At 35.7% G+C, this 20,157-nt stretch overlaps 1 protein-coding gene across 2 annotated transcripts in view; it reads right to left on the minus strand.

The window, feature by feature from the left end:
• LOC113048757 (kremen protein 1-like) overlaps window positions 1-20,157 on the minus strand; it is a 61,066-nt gene that overhangs the window by 4,704 nt on the left and 36,205 nt on the right. The window contains exons 3-8 of one of the 2 annotated variants that reach the window (XM_026210587.1): window positions 18,039-18,130; window positions 6,352-6,476; window positions 4,303-4,456; window positions 4,081-4,190; window positions 3,769-3,991; window positions 1,257-1,430 (exon numbers count right to left, since the gene is read on the minus strand). In XM_026210587.1, coding sequence (XP_026066372.1) covers window positions 1,257-1,430; window positions 3,769-3,991; window positions 4,081-4,190; window positions 4,303-4,456; window positions 6,352-6,476; window positions 18,039-18,130 — 878 coding nt within the window. Of the gene's footprint in view, window positions 1-1,214; window positions 1,431-3,768; window positions 3,992-4,080; window positions 4,191-4,302; window positions 4,457-6,351; window positions 6,477-18,038; window positions 18,131-20,157 lie in introns of both variants that reach the window. The other variant, XM_026210586.1, reaches the window with a different exon arrangement.

Consider the following 20,157-nt stretch of genomic DNA (forward strand, 5'->3'; position numbering starts at 1 on the left):
ATCATTACAGATGTACTGGAAACTAATACTAAAAGAGCTAAAAATAATAATAATAATAAAAAAGTTTTATAAAACAGATTGATCTGGTCCTTGATTCTGATTGGTTGAGCCGTGTTTTGTTTATGTTTGTGTGTTGCTCGGCAACCACTCTGTTGGACCCACAACCCTATCTGAGGAACTAGATTGTTTGGCGGAAGAATAAAGGTTTTATTAATATCATTACACTAACAATAATAATAATAATAATAATAATGATAATATTGATCATTAACCATTTCCCCATTTTTGAAATTAAAGGTGATGTTGCTGCAATAAAATCATAATGAATTAATATGGGATCTCTTCCATAATCTTAATATATATATATATATATATATATATATATATATATTTTTTTTTTTTTTTTTTTTTTTTTTTTTATCAGTGGTGGATAATGCACTGTTAGTAAAAAAAAAGGATCAAACATTTTCCAAAAGATGCACATTTGGGTCTCAAAAAAAAAAAAAAAAGAGTCACTAGCATGAAAAGGAAAATATATGTATATGTACTGTATGTTAAAGAGTTCAAGACTCATGAAAGGAGGAGGAAAACATGCCTTAAATTAACAAAAAAAACAAAAAAAACAATAAACAATAAAACTAAAGCGGGTGCATGCAGCTGAAGGAGGTTCTGGGCGATATAAATCAAAGCAACATTTTGAATATTGTGATGATGTTAGTGCACTGTATGGTTGGCCATTAAGACTAAGTTTAGTGATTTTTAATGTTAAATATTATTTCTGATTCAAGTTTTAATAGCAAAAAATAAAATGTCAGAATTTTCCCTTTGGCAGATATTTTTTAAATCCTAAATTAATTGTTTAAAGACGAATAAAGAGTTAAAATTATAATTTTTCTAAGTGTTAAACTCTTAACATTTTTTCTTCTTTTTTTTAAAACTAGAACTATATATTTTTTTACCTTAAATTAAAATAATTACAAATAATACCAATGTACACAATGCATAAAAAGATGTGCATTGAATAAATGAATTGAATTGAATGGCATTCCGCCAGAGTAAATCACTCTGTCTTGTTTTATAATGCATGCAGTGAAATCGACTAGACTATGACTGGTATGAATTATGTCTAGTAAACTGAGATTATGAGAGTAAAGTCTAAAGTGAGTATGAGAAAGAAGTAAGAGGAGCCGTAATGAAGAGAAGTGGACACATACTGGTGCTGTGGCCCGCGGTCCGGCCCGGTTCATGCCACTGACCTGGCATGTCTGCAGGACTTGATGTGATTACATAGTACCGGTGGGAGGATTTTCCATTCTGACTGGTATTGGATTTAGCTGTGGTGCTTCTCAAATGTGGATGCACTGTACTGGTGTCCTCTTCATCACCATCCTCATCCTCCTCCAGAGGTGTGACCGTTTGTTTTCCAAAAGCTGTGGGGAAATAATCAGCTAATGAAACATGAACAAAACCCCAGACATTTCCTTGATGAGATACATTCATATCGCTCTTCTGACGCCCCCCTTGGACATTACAGAGAGAGATTTCTCCGCTCTTTTTAAAAAAGCATCACGTCTTTCATTCAGACGTTGATATAAACGCAGTATGTGGCGTCTAAATCAAACTCTGCCTGCAGGGGAAAAAGGTTCTGTGAATAGCGAAAGCCAATTTGCTTTGCTGACCTTTTCTTTCAAGAAAGAAAACATTTTCCATTTCATACTTGCTCAGATTATGGTTATTGAACTCTGCCTCTCAAAACAACACAACACAAAGTGGCAGCGAGTCTGCAAATTATTTAGAGATGACAGAAAGCACTGCTCGGACGTATTTGGCTTCTATTTATTTATTTTTACGACACAAGTCATAAATAAACAACAACTGACTGTGTTTGGATGTCATCACTTCTGATGTTGTTTTTAATCCATCTGGATGCTTGCGTTGTCAACAAAACACTTTACTTAAAGACGTTATGTATAATGCATCATAAAATGTATTTATGGTTTGATGCAGGGCTTGCACAGACTATTCGAGGGATCGAATACTTCAACCACTAGGCGGCGCTGTCGGAAACAATCGTCTACTCAAGCATGCATTAAGCATAAGTTTACAAGTACGATGTGAATTTTAGGATTAAAACATGTTTGCATCTGTATCTTTTGCTGGTTTGCACGGCACACGCACATTTGTTTAGTGAAGTTCACAAAAAGACTCGCTTCTGCATAAGAAAGAAAATGTGTGCGTTGAACCACGAGTAGTCGAGTAACTAGAGTATTTGTTTTTATTTATAAAAAATCGACTAGTAGAAATTAGTATTCGTGCAAACCCTAGTATGATGCATTATAATTATTCATAATGTGCGTTGTAATTCATCATATCTAGAACTGAATTTAAAATGCATAGTGTAGCAATGAGTGTTAAAATGCATTAACTGTGGTTACAATTATTCATGAGATTGTACGTTGCATTATAAGGTGCATTACAAGCCATATGCAATGCATTACACATACTTTTAATGTGCATTATACTATACACAAAGGTTTTAAGTAAACTGTTACCAAGCATTTTATATGCATTGATTCGATTGAACAGAAAGCAAAACTAGTAATAATGTAAGGAAGTAGATATTAAAAATGGAAAGGCTGGATTTTCAGCATCATTACTCCAGACTTCAGTCTCACATAATCCTTTAGAAATAATTCTAAAATATTGATTTGCTGCTCAATAATAACAATAAAAACTAGGGCTGTCAAAAATAGCGCGTTAACGGCGTTAATTAGTTGTTTGTCATTAATTACGTAACAATTTTTAACGCATTTCACGCATGCACAGTGTGACAAATTATTCAGGTCAGGAAAGTCTCGTCGATCTCTGAATTCTCAAGATAGTAACAAACAGCGGTGAGCGCCGCGACGAAAACACCGAAGAAGCTTAAGGTTTTACCCCAGTTACTCTTAAATACATTCATGCCAAGCTCGATAAACAGAGACGACTTTGGTAGTTGATACGCTGGAGCTTCTTCCTGTTATAGCGTCCTGTGTTTCACACTGCGCATGCGCAGAACGCCTACATGCAATGCAGCGAATATTCAAGCTGTTTGAAAAAGCATGCATTTTTACTTGGTTTTACTGGCACTTGAAGCCTTCAGAACGTGAAAATATCGATCCTAAAGTATTGTGACAAAGCAAATGAACACCTCCCAAAAACAAGAGTGCCCAGAGTGTTGCTTATGTGATTGTGGCGCATGTTTGTGTTTCTGAGTTCATTCTTTCGAGTTTCTCTATGCATAATTTCATAGATATGTGGCTATATTTAACCACTGGTTCACCTAAAACTCTTACACTATCTGTAGTTAAATGGCATGGTTTGATATAGCGCTCAGGTAAATTTGATTAAGTAAATGTTAAACTTTTGAAATTCAGAAAAAAAAGAACCACATATTGATGAATCAATACAAAAAAATTATGTATCTGTGTCCTGTTATTTATCCTTTGGTACGCATTTCAGAAAAAAACAAATGGTTAGGATTCAGGTGTATTTGCAAATAGTGATTAATCCTGATTAATCCACTGAAAATTCTGATTAATTTGATTACAATTTTTAATCATTTGACAGCCCTAATAAAAACAGATCAGTTTAATGCATCCTTGCTGAATAAATTTCTTAAATGCAAATATATATATATATATGTGTGTGTGTGTGTGTCAAATCTGCAGGGACATGACCATACTGTATACAAGTGGACAGAAATGTTAACTCAAAAGAAAGCCTGACCTTGATAAAGAAGAGCAAATCCTTGCGCCTCATTGGTCCTGTCTGAGTAAAAATACAGAATGACGAAGTCTGCAGTGACGTTCACGATCTCCCGCGGTGGACTGCGGCCATCAAATCGCGCCAAAACCTGATTGGAGTAGCCATCCAACAGCTCCACCATATCAGTCTGATCCACGATATTGAAGAAAGTGAAGTTGAACAGAATGACAGAAGCACCTGGAACCTGGAAGAGCGAGCAGATGCACGCGATATGATTTCTGGCAAGCTCGGGCAAGCGCGCTCTCCGTTAGGATATTAAAGCATTAATTGTACCTGAATGGTCCAGTAGCAGACCCTGCCAGGTTTGTATTTGTCCGGGAAATCCGGAGAATAGATCACTGCGGAGGGCGATGTGAAGTTTCCCCCACAAGCGCCTACCTTTGCTAGGGGAGAAAAGTGACCGCTTTAGCTTTTACTAGATAATGAGAGGAACATGTTTAACTACCTAGATCTGTGAGGATCATCAACTGTCCTTTGCACAGATAATAAACGTACTGTCGAAGACTATGACACGTCCATCGCCTCCACACGGCTGAGTGTGATCTCCGAAACACACATGGTTACACTCGGTGCTCGGAGCATCACCGTGATGATGATAATCGATGTCATTGCCACAGAAACAAGCGTAGCCTGATTCCATCCCGGCAAGCTGCAAGAAAATAATGCACATATAATCAGGAACTCATAATTCTCGACAGAACAGGGCAATCCAACGGTGCACAAAAAGTTATTGACTTCTTCCCACGCAAACAGATGCACATGATTACATCTACAAAAAATATAGATTTTTTTTTTGTTGTTGTTGTTGTTTTTTGCTGAGTCATTTTATTAAGCAAGAAAAAATAGATTGAGTGCACTGAAAAAAAAATATATATATATTTTTTAAAGGTAAGGTGTTGCAAACTATTTATTTTAGCTACATTTAATAATAAAAAAAAAGGTTGAAAGTTAGTCAACTATATTTGTTTATTTAAATGTAGATAAAATAAATGGATTGCAACCACTTACCTTAAAACATATTAGTAAATTAAATATATATATATATATATATATATATATATATATATATATATATATATATATATATATATATATATATATATATATTTCAAAAATCACTATTCCAGGAAAAAGGTCATTTTAAGCGTGTACTGTATATTAATACACTTTAAAAAAAGTTTTCCTTTTTTCCCTATTATTTTTAGTTTAAGCTTTTGTAATTTTAAAGAGATTCAGAGCAAATTATCACTGATAAGCTACGACTAAATATAATGTAGAAACTTTAAAAATAGAAAGTAAAATTTTCTGTAAAACTTCTTTGCAATGATTTGTATCATGAGAAGCGCTACACAAATAAACTTGAATTGAACAGTTGAAAAAAATATTTTCTTAGTATTTTTTTTTTTTTACATATTTTTATTGAAAGACATGGGCCATAACAATAACATGTCCCCTCCAAAAAACTAAACATTTTATATATATTTTAACTATCTTCCTTAGTATTTGTTTTTTACTTGTTATAAAAACATTAAATCAAGCTGCATAGTTTTACAAGTAAAATTACTCATATTATTATTTATAAGTCATATATATACATCTATATCTATATATATACAATTTATCTTGTTTTCCGAAAAAAAAAAATCTAAATTTTGTTAGTTTTTTCTTTAAAAAAAATATCTGTCATATGTAAATATCTGCAAGTGAGAAAAGAAAATATTATTGTTTAGCCTTTGAATTAATTAATTAATTTATAATTAATTAATTTATTTTTCTTACCACACTAGCAGATATTTTTGCTTGTTTAAGCAAATATCTTATATATCGTATACATCTTAAGTCATTTTACTAATCAGGTGAATGCTTCTCGATTCAAAAATGTTTAGATATTTAACAAAATACAAAAAAAAAAAAAAAAAGTTTATTTTGTATAAGTTTATTTTTTTTCTGTTGAACACAAAGAAGACATTTTAGCAGAAAAAAATGTTAAAGGTCTGAATTGACTTCCATACTATTATTGTATTTTTTTTCCATACTATGGAAGTCAGTAGGGACCATCAACTCTTTTATTTCCTATATTCTTCAAAATATCCTCTTCTGAGTTCAACAGGAAGAAGAAACTCATGGAATATCTTGAGACCGAATAAATGATGTTCTGGGTGAACTATCCCCTTAAGTTTGCATAAATTTAGACCTTGCACAAAATATAATGCCTATTTATTTATTTATTTTTTTGTCATATAAAATATATCTGTTTGTGAGATTCCCACATAACTTGTGTTAACTTGTGTTTTATAAAATCGTTTATAAGATCATTTAAGCTATAAAATCTGATTAGATGAGTTGCATTTCAAACTTTTGATAAGCAAGCAATAAAAGTAAAATTAATTATATATTGATAACACTTTATTTTAAAGTGTCCTTGTTGCTTACTATTATATTAACAATACATTATGCATAATTACATGCAGGTAACCTCAAGACAAACCATATAGGGATTGCATGTAGTTCATTATTGTTCATTTCTCATGCTTGGATTCGAACCTTGTATCGCTGGTTGCGGCAGAAGCTGATGCAGTTCTGAATGGTGAGTTTGTTGGAGGTCTGGTAGCCTCCAGATAGAGGTGTTGGATCACCGCTGTCCTTAAAACAGCCCAGGTTACCAGGCACTGAAGGAGGAAGAGAGAGGGACATGCATTAAAAAAAAGCACACTAGTTCAAAAGTGTTTTTTTTTTTTTAATACAGGAGTTTCTTCTGATGATTAAGGCTGCATTTGTTTAATAATAAAATACAGGAAATTGTGAAATATTATTGCAATGTAAAATAAAAAATATATATTTTAATATACATTAAAATCTAATTAAATTCTGTGATGCATATATGATATATGAAAAAATTATATATAATATATAAAAATATTTTATATATATATTTTGGAAAGAAATTAGAACTTTTTTACAGCAAGGATATGTTAATTGATAAGAAGTGAAACCAAAGATTTATATTATTAGAAAATATTTATATTTTGAATAAATGCTGTTCTTTTATTCATCAAATTATCCTGAAAAAAGTATCACAGTTTAAAAAAATATTAATTATTTGTCAGCACAACTTTTGATAATTCTAATAATAAATCAGGATAAAAGAATGATTAATAAATTAATAAATAATTTTTGAAAGTATATTAAAATAAAAAAAACATTATTTTATATTGTAATAACATTTTGCAAGATTACTGTATTTTTCTGTATTTTTGATCAAATAAATGCAGCCTTGATGAGCAGAAGAAACTCAAACCCAAACTTTTGTATTTCATTGGAAACACGGCACAGGAATATTGGGGTCCATGTAAAAGATCAGCAACATCAGCCATAATTCAGTACAGTAACACTTGCAAATCATTAACTCCTCTCTGACGGTAAATCGTCTGGAAACGTGTCTTAAAGACTGAGTTGTTTTATGAACTATGATTAAAACGGCATGCATGGCCTGAACACTGTGAGAATGGAGAGCGCTGGATGGCAATGTGCAAAAACCATTCATCACAACACATCTCGCACACACACACACACATATATGCTTTCATGCACAACATGATTGGATTATTGGGATTTGTTTGTGCAAACGTAAGTGTATCTGTTCTATCAGAAGAGTTCTGAAGAACATTCAGATGACGGTGTAAGTCAAACAGTGAAAGGTTTGATTGAAGACTGGTGATAAGGAATAAAAGAGCCCTCTCAGAACTCATCTCGGCGCAAGTCAGCGCTCGCACAGGCCTCGTTCTGCTCGCTGGATACAAAGAAAAGTTTCCTTTCAAAGGGATACAGGTTGAGGCCAACTCAGGCCACACACACACACACACACACACACACACACACACACTCTCTTATTGTATTGTGTCTTAAAGTGTTTATTAAAATATCTGATGCTGTTTGATGAACAGCGAAATTCAATAATCAAGTTCACACAGAACTCAAAACACAAACAGATTAACTACTACGAGAAATTGTGACGGTGAGGCTCATCTCCATATGAACAAACACTTACAAAATCTGTTGGTTACACTACAAAAAAAATAAAATAAAAATAAAACATTTTCTTAATGTATTTTATTTTATTAGATTTTTAAATATCTAAAAATTCTTGAATCAAGACGCATTTACTTTGCAATTAAATTGACCTAAGATATAATATCTGTTTTTTTTTTTTGTTTTTTTTTTTAAATATCATAATTGTGTTAGTTTTTGCTTAGAAAGCAAAGAAAAATGGTGCAAGGAAAATATTAATGTTTAGCCTTTGAATTAAGAAAATTTTTCTAAGCCCCTTGGCAGATTTTTATTTACTTGTTTTAAGCAAAAAGTAGCAAATTTTTGATATATATTTTTTTTTTACAATACTTAATATATTAAGTAATTTTACATGTGAATGCTTCTTGATTCAAAAATGTTTAGATAAGACAAAAATACTAAGGAAGAAAAACATTTTTGCACTTTACAATTCCTTGATACGAAAAACATGTCCTTTTTACACCTTTAAAATGAAAAAGGTTGTTGTTTTTGTATTGTACTGTACCTTTAAGAAATATTTCTACACACCCACACACTACAGTTTTTAGGGTTGGTAAGATTTTTACATGTTGTTTAAAGAAGTCTTTTAAGCTCATCATGGCTGCATTTATCAGAAATACAGTAAAAAGAGTAATATTGTGACACAAATATCTATATTTTAAAATGTAATTTATTCCTGGGATGTAAAGAAGCCATGAATCCAGTCTTCAAATATTAAGGTAATGCTTTACTTAAAGCTTTTTTGTATAATGCATTATAAAAGTAGTTTGTGACCACACGTTATTACATTATAACACTTCTCAATTCATTGTTACACTATGCATTTGAAATCCAGGTATAATTATTAATGACAAGACATTACGAATAATTATAATGCATTATAATCTTAAATAATGCATTATCCATAAAGGCTTTCAGTAAAGTGCTATCCAATATTTCTTACCATTATCAATGTTGAAAAAAGCTGCATCGTATTTTTGTGGAAACCGTGATCCTTTTTTTTCAGGATTATTTGATGCATAGAAAATTTCAAAAGAACAACATTCAGTTGCATATGAATGTACGTATTAATGCCGCTGTGAAATATTCTCAGTTATTAATTTTTGCAGCGTAGTTTTCTTAAGACGTCTGTGTGGATTAGGGAGGAAGTTTTGCGTCACGCTCAGCAGCTCTGAAATAATTCAGCTCCACATTGGTTCCTATTGGCTGATTGTAGCTACTACATGTGCAAAATGCGTCTCTTATTTCAAAAGAGTAAAGAAATGTGTGTGTTCCTTTATACACAAACGTATTATTCAAGATGTTGGAGAGTTCAACAGACAAAGCCTGTGCAAACCCCAGGACTTCGCTGCTTGTCCAAACACATGCATGTACAATATAATCCACAGTCTGTTCCTCTCATTAATCAGAGTGTAAAAAACACCACGAAACACTGCAGTGCAGTGCATTCCTCCCCCTCGTAAATCTGCAACAATGTCCACATGAGCCTGCTCTAGTGGACTGGATCCGAAGATGATCCATCGCTGCCAGCCAGGAATTTCTGGGTGGGAATTAAATGGAAGACTGCATGTAATTATGATGGTTAGATAGAGGACAAAAGCTTTAATTACACTGATATACTCTGCTTTTATTGAGAACAGAATCTCATTTTTCACTCTCAGAAAGAGAGCACTTCTCTTGGCCGTTCCTTCAAATGCATTAGCTCTGAACTTGAAAGCAGGACATTCTGCTCATGCAAGATTAAAGAGTGCAGGTCTTCTGCTCCTGACAGAGCGATTGCACTTTACCATCAATTTATCTGTCCTTAACCTCTCATCACGCACACGGTTTGCTTCCCCATGCACAAAAAAGGGCTCGTCTCTTTCACCAACACAGCTGCTGCTGTTTTTCAGGAGACGCCATGTTTCTCTAGTTAACTTACTTCAGAAAACTTCAAAAGAGGACTGTAGTAACCTCACATATCCATGCTTTAAAAGCAATGCAATTGACTTCAAAGTGTAGAGTGGAATTTGAAGATTTTATAAGGCATTACGTGTGCTAATGTGCCTCGTTTAGACTGGATCGCGTCCAGAAACAGCTCGCAGGAAACACACACGTTCACAATAGAAAGATGCAACACACACACACACACACTGCATTTTTTTGCATCTGCATCTCAAGAACTGGAGTCTTAAATTAAACACAGTTTGGAGCGTGGCTGGTTCCACTGGTGAAATGCATACAATTATTAAAGGCTTTGCAAAAACACTCGGTGATATTTGATGCTGCGCAGGCCCGTGATGAAATATCTATTCAGTGTTTTCTTCACGCTGTGGGTTTTATTAATGTACGGCGTGGCTCAGGAACACTGATGACAATCACAATTATGCCCTTGAGCGAGGCATCTGAGTTAGTTTAACGTAAATCACTTCAGAGGGAAACTATCTGCTAAATGATGACTAACTAACAAAGAAAGAAAACCCTCGCTTTACTTTGATGTACAGGTTACAGGCATACGCCAAAAAAAAAAAAACAAAGCAGATTATAATTTCATTCAGTGGCTCCAGTATTTTTTTCTGTTTTCTACATAAAATCATCCTTCATAAAGATTCATTCTGTGAAAATATAACATTAAAATCTTTAGTATTGATTGAGTTAGGCCATATCAAAGATTGAAATCATAGTGAAATTAACTTTGATGCATGTTATCTCATACCGTATTTTCCAGGCTATAAGTCACACTTTTTTTCATAGTTTGGCTGGTCCTGCGACTCATAGTCAGGTGCGACTTATTTATCAAAATTAATTTGACTTGAACCAAGAGAAAACATTACCGTCTACAGCCACCAGAGGGCGCTCTATGCTGCTCAGTGCTCCTGTAGTCTACACTGAGAACATAGAGCGCCCACTTGTGGCTGGAGACGGTAATGTTTTCTCTTGGTGCTTGGTTCTAAATAAATGCAACTTATATATGTTTTTTTCCTCATCATGATGTATTTTTGGACTGATGCGACTTATACTCAGGTGCGACTTATAGTCCGAAAAATACGGTAATTTGATTTTGAGACTTTAGCCTGGTTATTACAGACAGGGTCACAAATGTTAGGGACATTTTTATAGTTAAAATGCAATCAAAATAAATGCAGAAGTAAAAGGAATTTTCAGATTATTGGAGAACTTTAAATACAACCTTAGTGTTTTTGTGATTAAAGTTATTCAATTATTGATTATAATGACATGCATTATTTTTATTTGAAAAAAAAAAAAAATGGATTGAAGAATCGTTCACAGTGACCAAGAATACATAGGGTTAATTTTTACTTCATGTTGACCAGTGTCATTGTTAACTAGAATTATGAAAAATAATTTTTGTTAATTGAAATTAAGCTGAAATAGAAGAAAAATAAATATTGGATAATAAAGTAAATTCTCCAGAGCAGAACCGATGGTTTCTGGCCTTATGTCGCACATCTTATCTCAGCCGCGGTTGACTCATCCATGCTTTTCACAATTTAGATTTTCATTATTGCGGGGCTTTATGTGGGTGACGCAAGAGCGATAGACATGTCACAAGTCCGCTGAAGCGGAGAGCAGACATAATGGCTTTCAAAAGGCGAGGAAGAGAGAGAGAGACTGACAAAAGGAAGAAGGAAAGAAACACCCAGATAACAAACACGACAGAATCAAACGCTGCGCTCCTTGGCAGAAACAACGGATATAAGTGTGTCTGAGAGGGCCTCTTTCATTCTCTCTCCGTGTTATTAAAATAAGGTAATTACAGACATAAATTCAGATGACATCGGTGGTGCGTTTTTCCTCTTTCTTATTTTGCAGAGGATTGTGGGTGTTTCTCTTTTTTTTCCAAAATACATTCATAAGTTCTTTTCTGTGCCACACCCTTCAGACTCTGCCAGGAACACGTTTAGTGGAGAGTCGAGAGAAGGGGTGAAATAATAAAGAGACGTCTTGTTGTTGCTAATAAGACAGTCTGGCTTTCTGAGTGTTTAAAGGGACGGTTCAGCCAAACACTGAAATTCTGGCATCATTTGTTCACCGTTTATTCAGGCACATGGCATTCTTTCTTCCTTATAGAGCACAGCAGGAGAAATTGCAATAGTGTGTCAGTCGTTGTTATCCCATGCTTCAAAAAGGATGTGAAAATACACCATAACAGTATCATAAATGTTTTGTCATGGGACCCCTACAGGGCCGGAAGGGAATACTAAGGGGTCCAAAAAGAATAAAAAAAAAATTGTACATAGAAAATTATTTAAAAATAAATGCATAATAAATACATCTTACAATAACACAGTGAGTAAAAGTACTAATGCAAATAGAAAAATTCACAATATAAAAAAAGTAAATAAAAATTGCATATTTGAATAATTTCTGAAGGTGAAAATTCAACTTTGCCATCAAAGGAATAAATTGCATTTATTAAAGTATAATACAAATATTATACATTTTCAATAAATGAATGCGGTATTGGAGTGGAAGAGACTTCTTTGAAAAAAAAAAAAAAAAATCCCCAAATTTTACACATACACTTTATATTCCAAATCCAATTACCGTATTTTTCGGACTATAAGTCGCACCTGAGCATAAGTCGCATCAGTCCAAAAATACATCATGATGAGGAAAAAAATATATATAAGTCACACTGGGCTATAAGTCGCATTTATTTAGAACCAGAAAACATTACCATCTACAGCCACAAGAGGGCGCTCTATGTCTTCAGTGTAGACTACAGGAGCACTGAGCAGCATAGAGCGCCCTCTGGTGGCTGGAGACAGTAATGTTTTCTCTTAGTTCATTTCTCTCGGTTCATGTCAAATTAATTTGGATAAATAAGTCGCACCTTACCATAAGTCGCAGGACCAGCCAAACTATGAAAAAAAGTGTGACTTATAGTCCGGAAAATACGGTACTCATAGAGCAATGTTGTGCATTTAGTCAACTGATACTATGAAACAAACCTAAATCAGAATAATGATTTATTTATGAATCAGAAATGGCTACTATTCCTGGATGCATAAATAAAGCACTGGAACAGGACAACATGTCAACACTTTCAGTTAATAATAATAAAGCATGTACATCTTCAGAAGCTTTTCTGAGACTTTAGAAAGGTCCTGTTCCAAATTCACTGCATGATAAAAAACATCAGTACAAGAACGATCAGTTGTGTATTGCACAAAAAAAAAATAAATTAAATGGGTTTGGAAAGAGAGTAAATAATTACTGAATTAGCTTTTTTTTCTTTTTCTAGTCCTGTTTATGGCTAGAGCAGTCTGAACTTGTTAAGTAAAGGTAGAAAGGCTAAATATGGGTCATATAATAATAATTATGATGTTTGTGTGTGACTTCCCATTTTCCACAGGCATCTGTTGATTTACTGAAATAATGAGCCTGAACAGATTAGAAAAATCTGATTTTGGGTAGTCCACATACACAAGCCCACACATAAGATACCTCCCACCAACAGGTTTCTTCCACAGACGTATTCCTCTCAACACAAACTCATTAACACATGTACGCTCGTGTCAACACCTCGTTCTCTCGAGGGGCGTTCACACTGACAGCAGGTTTATTGCTGCAGGTCACTTGGTTGCTGTGTTGTTGATAGTATTGTAATGTAGTAGGCATTGCTATTGTTTGATGCATGGGCAGATACAAGTCTTCTTTGGCTCAGTGGTAGAACATTGCATTAGCAGTGCAAAAGGTTGTGGGTTCGATTCCCGGGAAACACATTTTAGGTAAAGAAAGTTAGCATGAATAAGTCGCTTTGGATAAAAGTGTCTACTACATGCAAAAATATATTTATTTATACAACAGTGAAACTGATCACAAACGTCTTCCTACTGTTTCTTTTGTTATGTTAGGGAAAAGGATGCTTAATGACGAATAAAATAATATCAGCCTTTGCTATTTTGTTATTTAGTAATGCCATCTTTAATAATAAATTTTAATTGAAATTGTTATTAATACAATTAATGAATATGCATTCAAATTTTGAACATTTATTCATTTAAAAGACTCATTTGCATCAAGTTCAGATTTCTTCAACTTTGCCACACTGATGGAAACTACTTCAATTATTTTTTTTTACATTTTATTCATATTTATTTTATCAAAATTCACTGAATAAATGACATCTTCGTTGTTATTGGTCGTTCCAGTTGCATGCATCATATGCATGAAGTCTCACTTCAAATCACTATTTCACAATGAAAATGATTTCCGGTTGCTGTCAGCATAAACACAGCTTCAGAGGAACCCAGTGCATTATGGGTAGAGGAGGGTTTTTAAACACCAGCAATTATCTAGTTTTAGTCCTGCACTTCACAGTTCATTGTGAAACACCTATAAAAGGACTATATTAAGCGTCTGGGTAAAGCATTCAAAAGCGTCCTCACATCCTCTTTTCTGCATTTGGATCAGCTTGTCTGTCATTAATTCAGACACTTAAGTTGTGTTCCTGTTTTGGCAGGCTCCCTCCTGCTAAAGACACACGTACCCAGCCCAGAGTACATGTGTTTTGGTTTAACTTTTGTTCCCTTTTTTACATTACGACAGCTGGATCTGCTTCGGAGTGAAATTAATTTGTTGATGTTGTGGATCATTCCATAAAAAACAGACTATTAATATGCTTTCATTTTCTGCTCGGGGGAATTTTACAGTGTAGCTTTGTTTATAAGGCAGGCGTTTCTCACTGAGCTTTTGTTTGTGTTATGCCGAACTTTACCCACGAGCTGAGAATCTATCATACATTTAGCAACTGAGATTTACACTGGGAGAGAGAGAGAAAGTGAACAAGTCAACAGGGTCGTTGCAAACATCTCGAGTATAAACCTACGACATGCAAGGAACACAAACAATACCTTAACATTGGACACATGCTGCGCAACTTCATGGCATACTTTCCCATGCCTTTCCCATTTGCAAGGTGGCAGGCACATTGCGCTCGTCGTGCCTGAGGCCGTGTCATGACAAATGAAGCCGAGATCAATGCTTTTCACCGCCACCGCCTTCGGGGAGCAACTGCATGCTTAATTAAAGATTGAGGGAGGTGTTCTCAATAGAAACAGCATAATGAAAGTGTGTTCAAACAGCAGGAATGAACATTGAAAAGAGCTGCATTGCTCATCCCTCGCTGGACCTGCCTTGGGTCATGAGGTGCAAAAACAGCACCTGTCTCTGATCTCCCAAAACACAACATCTGCTGCGTGGGGGAATTTGCACTTTCATCAGCTAGCTCAATCATTCATGAGATAAAAGGTGCCTTGATAGAGAAGAAGGAATGCATATGATCATATCTGTGTGTGCATTTGTAGGAAAAATTATTGTTAAAAGATCTGCATTCGAATTGCACATGCAATGATGAATCAAAGCATGCACAACCAGTGCAGTATAACTGCAGCTTGAATGGCTCTTAAGTGTCAGTATTTTTGGGGGAATGTACATGTAGCCCAACCCAAAACCAATCATCACACACACCTGAGAGCGACAGCTGAGCATGAACGTTGATTAAAGACAGGTTCACTTTAACAGGTGCTGTTGTTGTTCACTTTCAGAAAATCAACAAACCCGTGAGGAATGCGGCCGGTTCTTTCATGACACTCGCTTGACTGTAAACCATCCCAATTATTTGGCACCAAACCTACATACTGAATATTTGCTTACTATAAAAGAGCACAGAGTGAAAGTAAACATGTCCCATCATGTTGATCAGCACATTGAGTGATCTGAATCAGTTACAGGCAATATTTCACGCTTTATTTATTTAAGCCATTTCTAATAAACATTAAGCCCCTTCATTACAGACAAGAGATCTTGAAAGTGAAGTGACATTCAGCCAAGTATGGTGACCCATACTCAGAATTTGTGCTCTGCATTTAACCCATCCGAAATGCACACACACAGAGCAGTGAACACACACACACACACACACTGTGAGCACACAGCCAGAGCAGTGGGCAGCCATTTATGCTGCGGCGCCCGGGGAGCAGTTTGGGGTTCGATGCCTTGCTCAAGGGCACCTAAGTCATGGTATTGAAGGTGGAGAGAGAACTGTACATGCACTCCCCCCACCCACAATTCCGTCCGGCCCGAGACTAGAACCCACAACCCTTCGATTGGGAGTCCAACCCTCTAACCATTAGGCCACGACTTCCCGTAACTTACATACTGTAACCATAACTTACAGTATGTAGTTATGCAACAACCTTTTTCTTGATATTATGAAATAATGCATAAATATTGGGCTAATTTTGTAACAAATAGTGAAAGGTGTGTGTACGCGTGTCGATTGTGATGCTACAGTTGCACTGATTGTAACGCATAACGACTGCCTGGAGCTAAAAAGTCCAACAAATCACCTTGCTTTCATTGCCAACACTGTGGCTATAGTGGCTTTAGGGTACCACCCAAGACCCAAGACCCATCTAATGATATCCAAACTGAAACGGGAGCTTGTGGAGGGCTGTACTTAATATGGGCGATGCCCTGAGAGCTGACGGGAATCTGGGACATGAAAAAAATCAGATGGGTTACAAGCTGAAACACATTAACGGTAAACCAGACTCAAATCAGTGAGCCTTACACAGAAGACAACTGGCTGTGACAAAAGCTGTCCTAAATTTGCTTGCCATTGAAGACAGCCTAGAGGGGCATTAGTTGGAGGGGCTTTGTTAACTCCAAAAAGGGCAGAGAGATAAGAGGCATCCAGACAGATTAATGAGTGCATGGCACTTTTGGGAAATGGGTCAGTGAGTGTAATTGTGCCGGACAGTGAGTACGGCGCTTATTTGTGCAACTAGAGATGAAGCTGGAATATTAAGATAAAGTCACGCATCACAACCCTGAGATGGGCTATAAAACTTTGAGAAGTTTTATTTATTTATTTATTAAAAATGCAATAAAAACAGTAATACTGTGAAAAATGATTACCATATATTATATCCATTATACTTTAACATTACATTTATTCCCGTGATGGCAAATCTGAATGTTCAACATCATTACTTCAGTCTTCAGTTTCAGAAATAACATTTAAATATGCAGATTTGATGTTCAAGAAACATTTATATTGTAAATGTTCTTATAATTAATTCAAAATATTTTTCTTCAAACTTTGATAAAATCTTTTAGGATTCTTTGAAAGAAATAGAAAGTTAAAAGCAACATTTATTCGAAATAGAAATGCTTTACTACCACTTTTGATCAATTTAATGCATCCTTGCTGAAAAAGGAAAATAATTAAAATAATAATCTTAATTAGTGCAATTAAATCAAGCATGAATAGCTCTAGTGGTCATTAAATGCATACTTTTTTAAAAACACCTTACTTTTTTTTTATTATTAACTGAGCTACATTAACATGTTAAATTGACTGCCCTAATTTATGCATTTGCTTGTCATGAATGATATGCTTGGAGAATTTCAGACTGAGCTCTAACTACTTAAGACTGTTTTTCTGGTGTATGACACAGCTGCTCAGTTTGTATTCACATTCTACCATCCTGTGATACTATGTGTCAGCACTTGTTTATGGGGTGTGATTACTGAGATGAAACTGAGGACTAGATAACACGCACACACACACACACACACACACACACACACATTCTGTTTCTCTGCCAGTACAGTAGAAAACCCACTTATAGTGGGATTATACGAATCTCATTGGCAGGAAAATGAGTTTGCACTCGTATACAAATGCACACACACACACATGCCCGCTAGACAGACACACACACACACACACACACACACACACACAAAGACTTATTCACTAATACAAAGAAAGAAAGAAAGATAGAAAAAAAAGAGAGGAAGAAAGAAAACTCTGCACTGATTATATGAAACAATGTTGAATACGGGTTAAGACATATTAATTATCAATCTGATGTTTTGCGGTAAACACAATACACACACAGACTCTTGTATACAATCTCTGGGTGGAGAAGAGAAAAACATCAAATGACGCACAAACAAACGTATCTGTGCATGCTGGAACAGTCAGATTTTTTGATGAAGCAATTAAAGTCCTTTCCAAAAATGCGGTTTTGCTTATTAGTTTCCGTAATCCAGATGATAGGAATTTTTATTTAGCTTAGTTCCTTATTAAACTTGTGCTCATTGTTCATCATAGTTTCTATGCTATTTTCAATGTTAATGCTTACTTTGGCAGGTGGGAATATCACAGTATTTCCAGTAGATTCCGTCCTCGAGATCTGCGATATAACACCATGGCCGAACATCTCCATCTGGGTTCCTGTGGAAGAAAGACAGACTGTTAAAATCAATGCGACTTTCAAACTGTAAACCATTTGAACTAAAGTAGTTTTCCATTTTAAAAGAAGTAGTATTTTATGATAGATGCTGTCACTGTCTTCTATGGACAAGAGCAGCAATTATTTGAAATTATAGCCTATATTTTTTTAACATTATAAATGAACTTACTGTCAAATTTGATCAATTTAATTAATCCTTGCTGAGTAAAAATATTCATTATAAAACGGATAGTTACAGTCCTTGATTCTGATTGGTTGAGCCATGTTCAAAACTGTTGTAAATTACTCTACAAAGTAACATACACCTTTGTTTATGTTTGTGTGTTGCTCAGCAACCACTTTGTTGGGACCACAACTGATTCTGAACTACACAGTTTAGAAGAAGACTAATTTTTTTGTCAGTACACTTTATTTGCTCGGTTTTATTTAGTGAAACCTTACTACGTATATGGAATAACCGTTTTATAAACGCAATAAACCCTGTGAAGCTGTGGTTTACAGTGAATTTATAACAACGCCCCTTAGCTGTTATAAATTCACTGTAAACCACTGCTTCTTGGGGCTTATTGCTTTATTTTCTCACCCAACTTTTGAACAGTAGTGCAGTTTTTTGCTTCTTGTGAAAAAGTAGCTTCACTATATGAAAATAGCTGAAAGATTGTCACGCTTCTGAGAAAAAATTCACATTTGTATAGTTGCTGCTTTTGGTTACTGTAGATCATTTCATTCAAGCATAGCTCCCTGCTAAAAAAACCCATCATATGCCGGTTAGGTTTTGATGCTGGCATGTTGGTTTATGCTGGTCCTTTGCTGGTTTCCTCTGGTCTTATGCTGGTTTCCGCTGGTCCTTTGCTGGTTTATGCTGGTCCTTTGCTTTTGTCCTTTGCTCGTTTACGCTGGTACTTTTGCTGATTTATGCTGGTCCTTTGCTGGTTTATGCTGGTCCTTTGCTGGTTTACGCTGGTCCTTTTGCTGGTTTACGCTGGTCCTTTTGCTGGTTTACGCTTGTCCTTTGCTGGTTTATGCTGGTCCTTTGCTTTTGTCTTTTGCTCGTTCACTTTGGTAATTCTGCTGGTTTATGCTGGTCCTTTGCTGGTTTATGCTGGTCCTTTTCTGGTTTACGCTGGTCCTTTTGCTGGTTTATGCTGGTCCTTTTGCTGGTTTACGCTGGTCCTTTGCTGGTTTACGCTGGTCCTTTTGCTGGTTTATGCTGGTCCTTTTGCTGGTTTACGCTGGTCTACGCTGGTCCTTTGCTGGTTTATGCTGGTCCTTTGCTTTTGCCCTTTGCTGGCCCTTTGCTGGTTTACGCTGCTCCTTTGTTTTTGTCCTTTGCTGGCCCTTTGCTGGTTTACGCTTGTCCTTTGCTGGTTTATGCTGGTCCTTTGCTTTTGTCTTTTGCTCGTTCACGCTGGTACTTCTGCTGGTTTATGCTGGTCCTTTGCTGGTTTATGCTGGTCCTTTTCTGGTTTACGCTGGTCCTTTTGCTGGTTTATGCTGGTCCTTTTGCTGGTTTACGCTGGTCCTTTGCTGGTTTACGCTGGTCCTTTTGCTGGTTTACGCTGGTCCTTTTGCTGGTTTACGCTGGTCTACGCTGGTCCTTTGCTGGTTTATGCTGGTCCTTTGCTTTTGTCCTTTGCTGGCCCTTTGCCGGTTTACGCTGGTCCTTTGCTGGTTTACGCTGGTCCTTTGTTTTTGTCCTTTGCTGGCCCTTTGCTGGTTTACGCTGGTCCTTTGTTTTTGTCCTTTGCTGGCCCTTTGCTGGTTTACGCTGGTCCTTTGCTGGTTTACGCTGGTCCTTTGTTTTTGTCCTTTGCTGGCCCTTTGCTGGTTTACGCTGGTCCTTTGCTTTTGTCCTTTGCTGGCCCTTTGCTGGTTTACGCTGGTCCTTTGCTGGTTTACGCTGGTCCTTTGCTGGTTTACGCTTGTCCTTTGCTGGTTTACGCTGGTCCTTTGCTGGTTTGAGCTGGTCCTTTGCTGGTTTATGCTGGTCCTTTGCTGGTTTACCCTG

Source organism: Carassius auratus, chromosome 30 (genome assembly GCF_003368295.1).
Source record: "Carassius auratus strain Wakin chromosome 30, ASM336829v1, whole genome shotgun sequence".
Classification (NCBI taxonomy): Eukaryota; Metazoa; Chordata; class Actinopteri; order Cypriniformes; family Cyprinidae; genus Carassius; species Carassius auratus.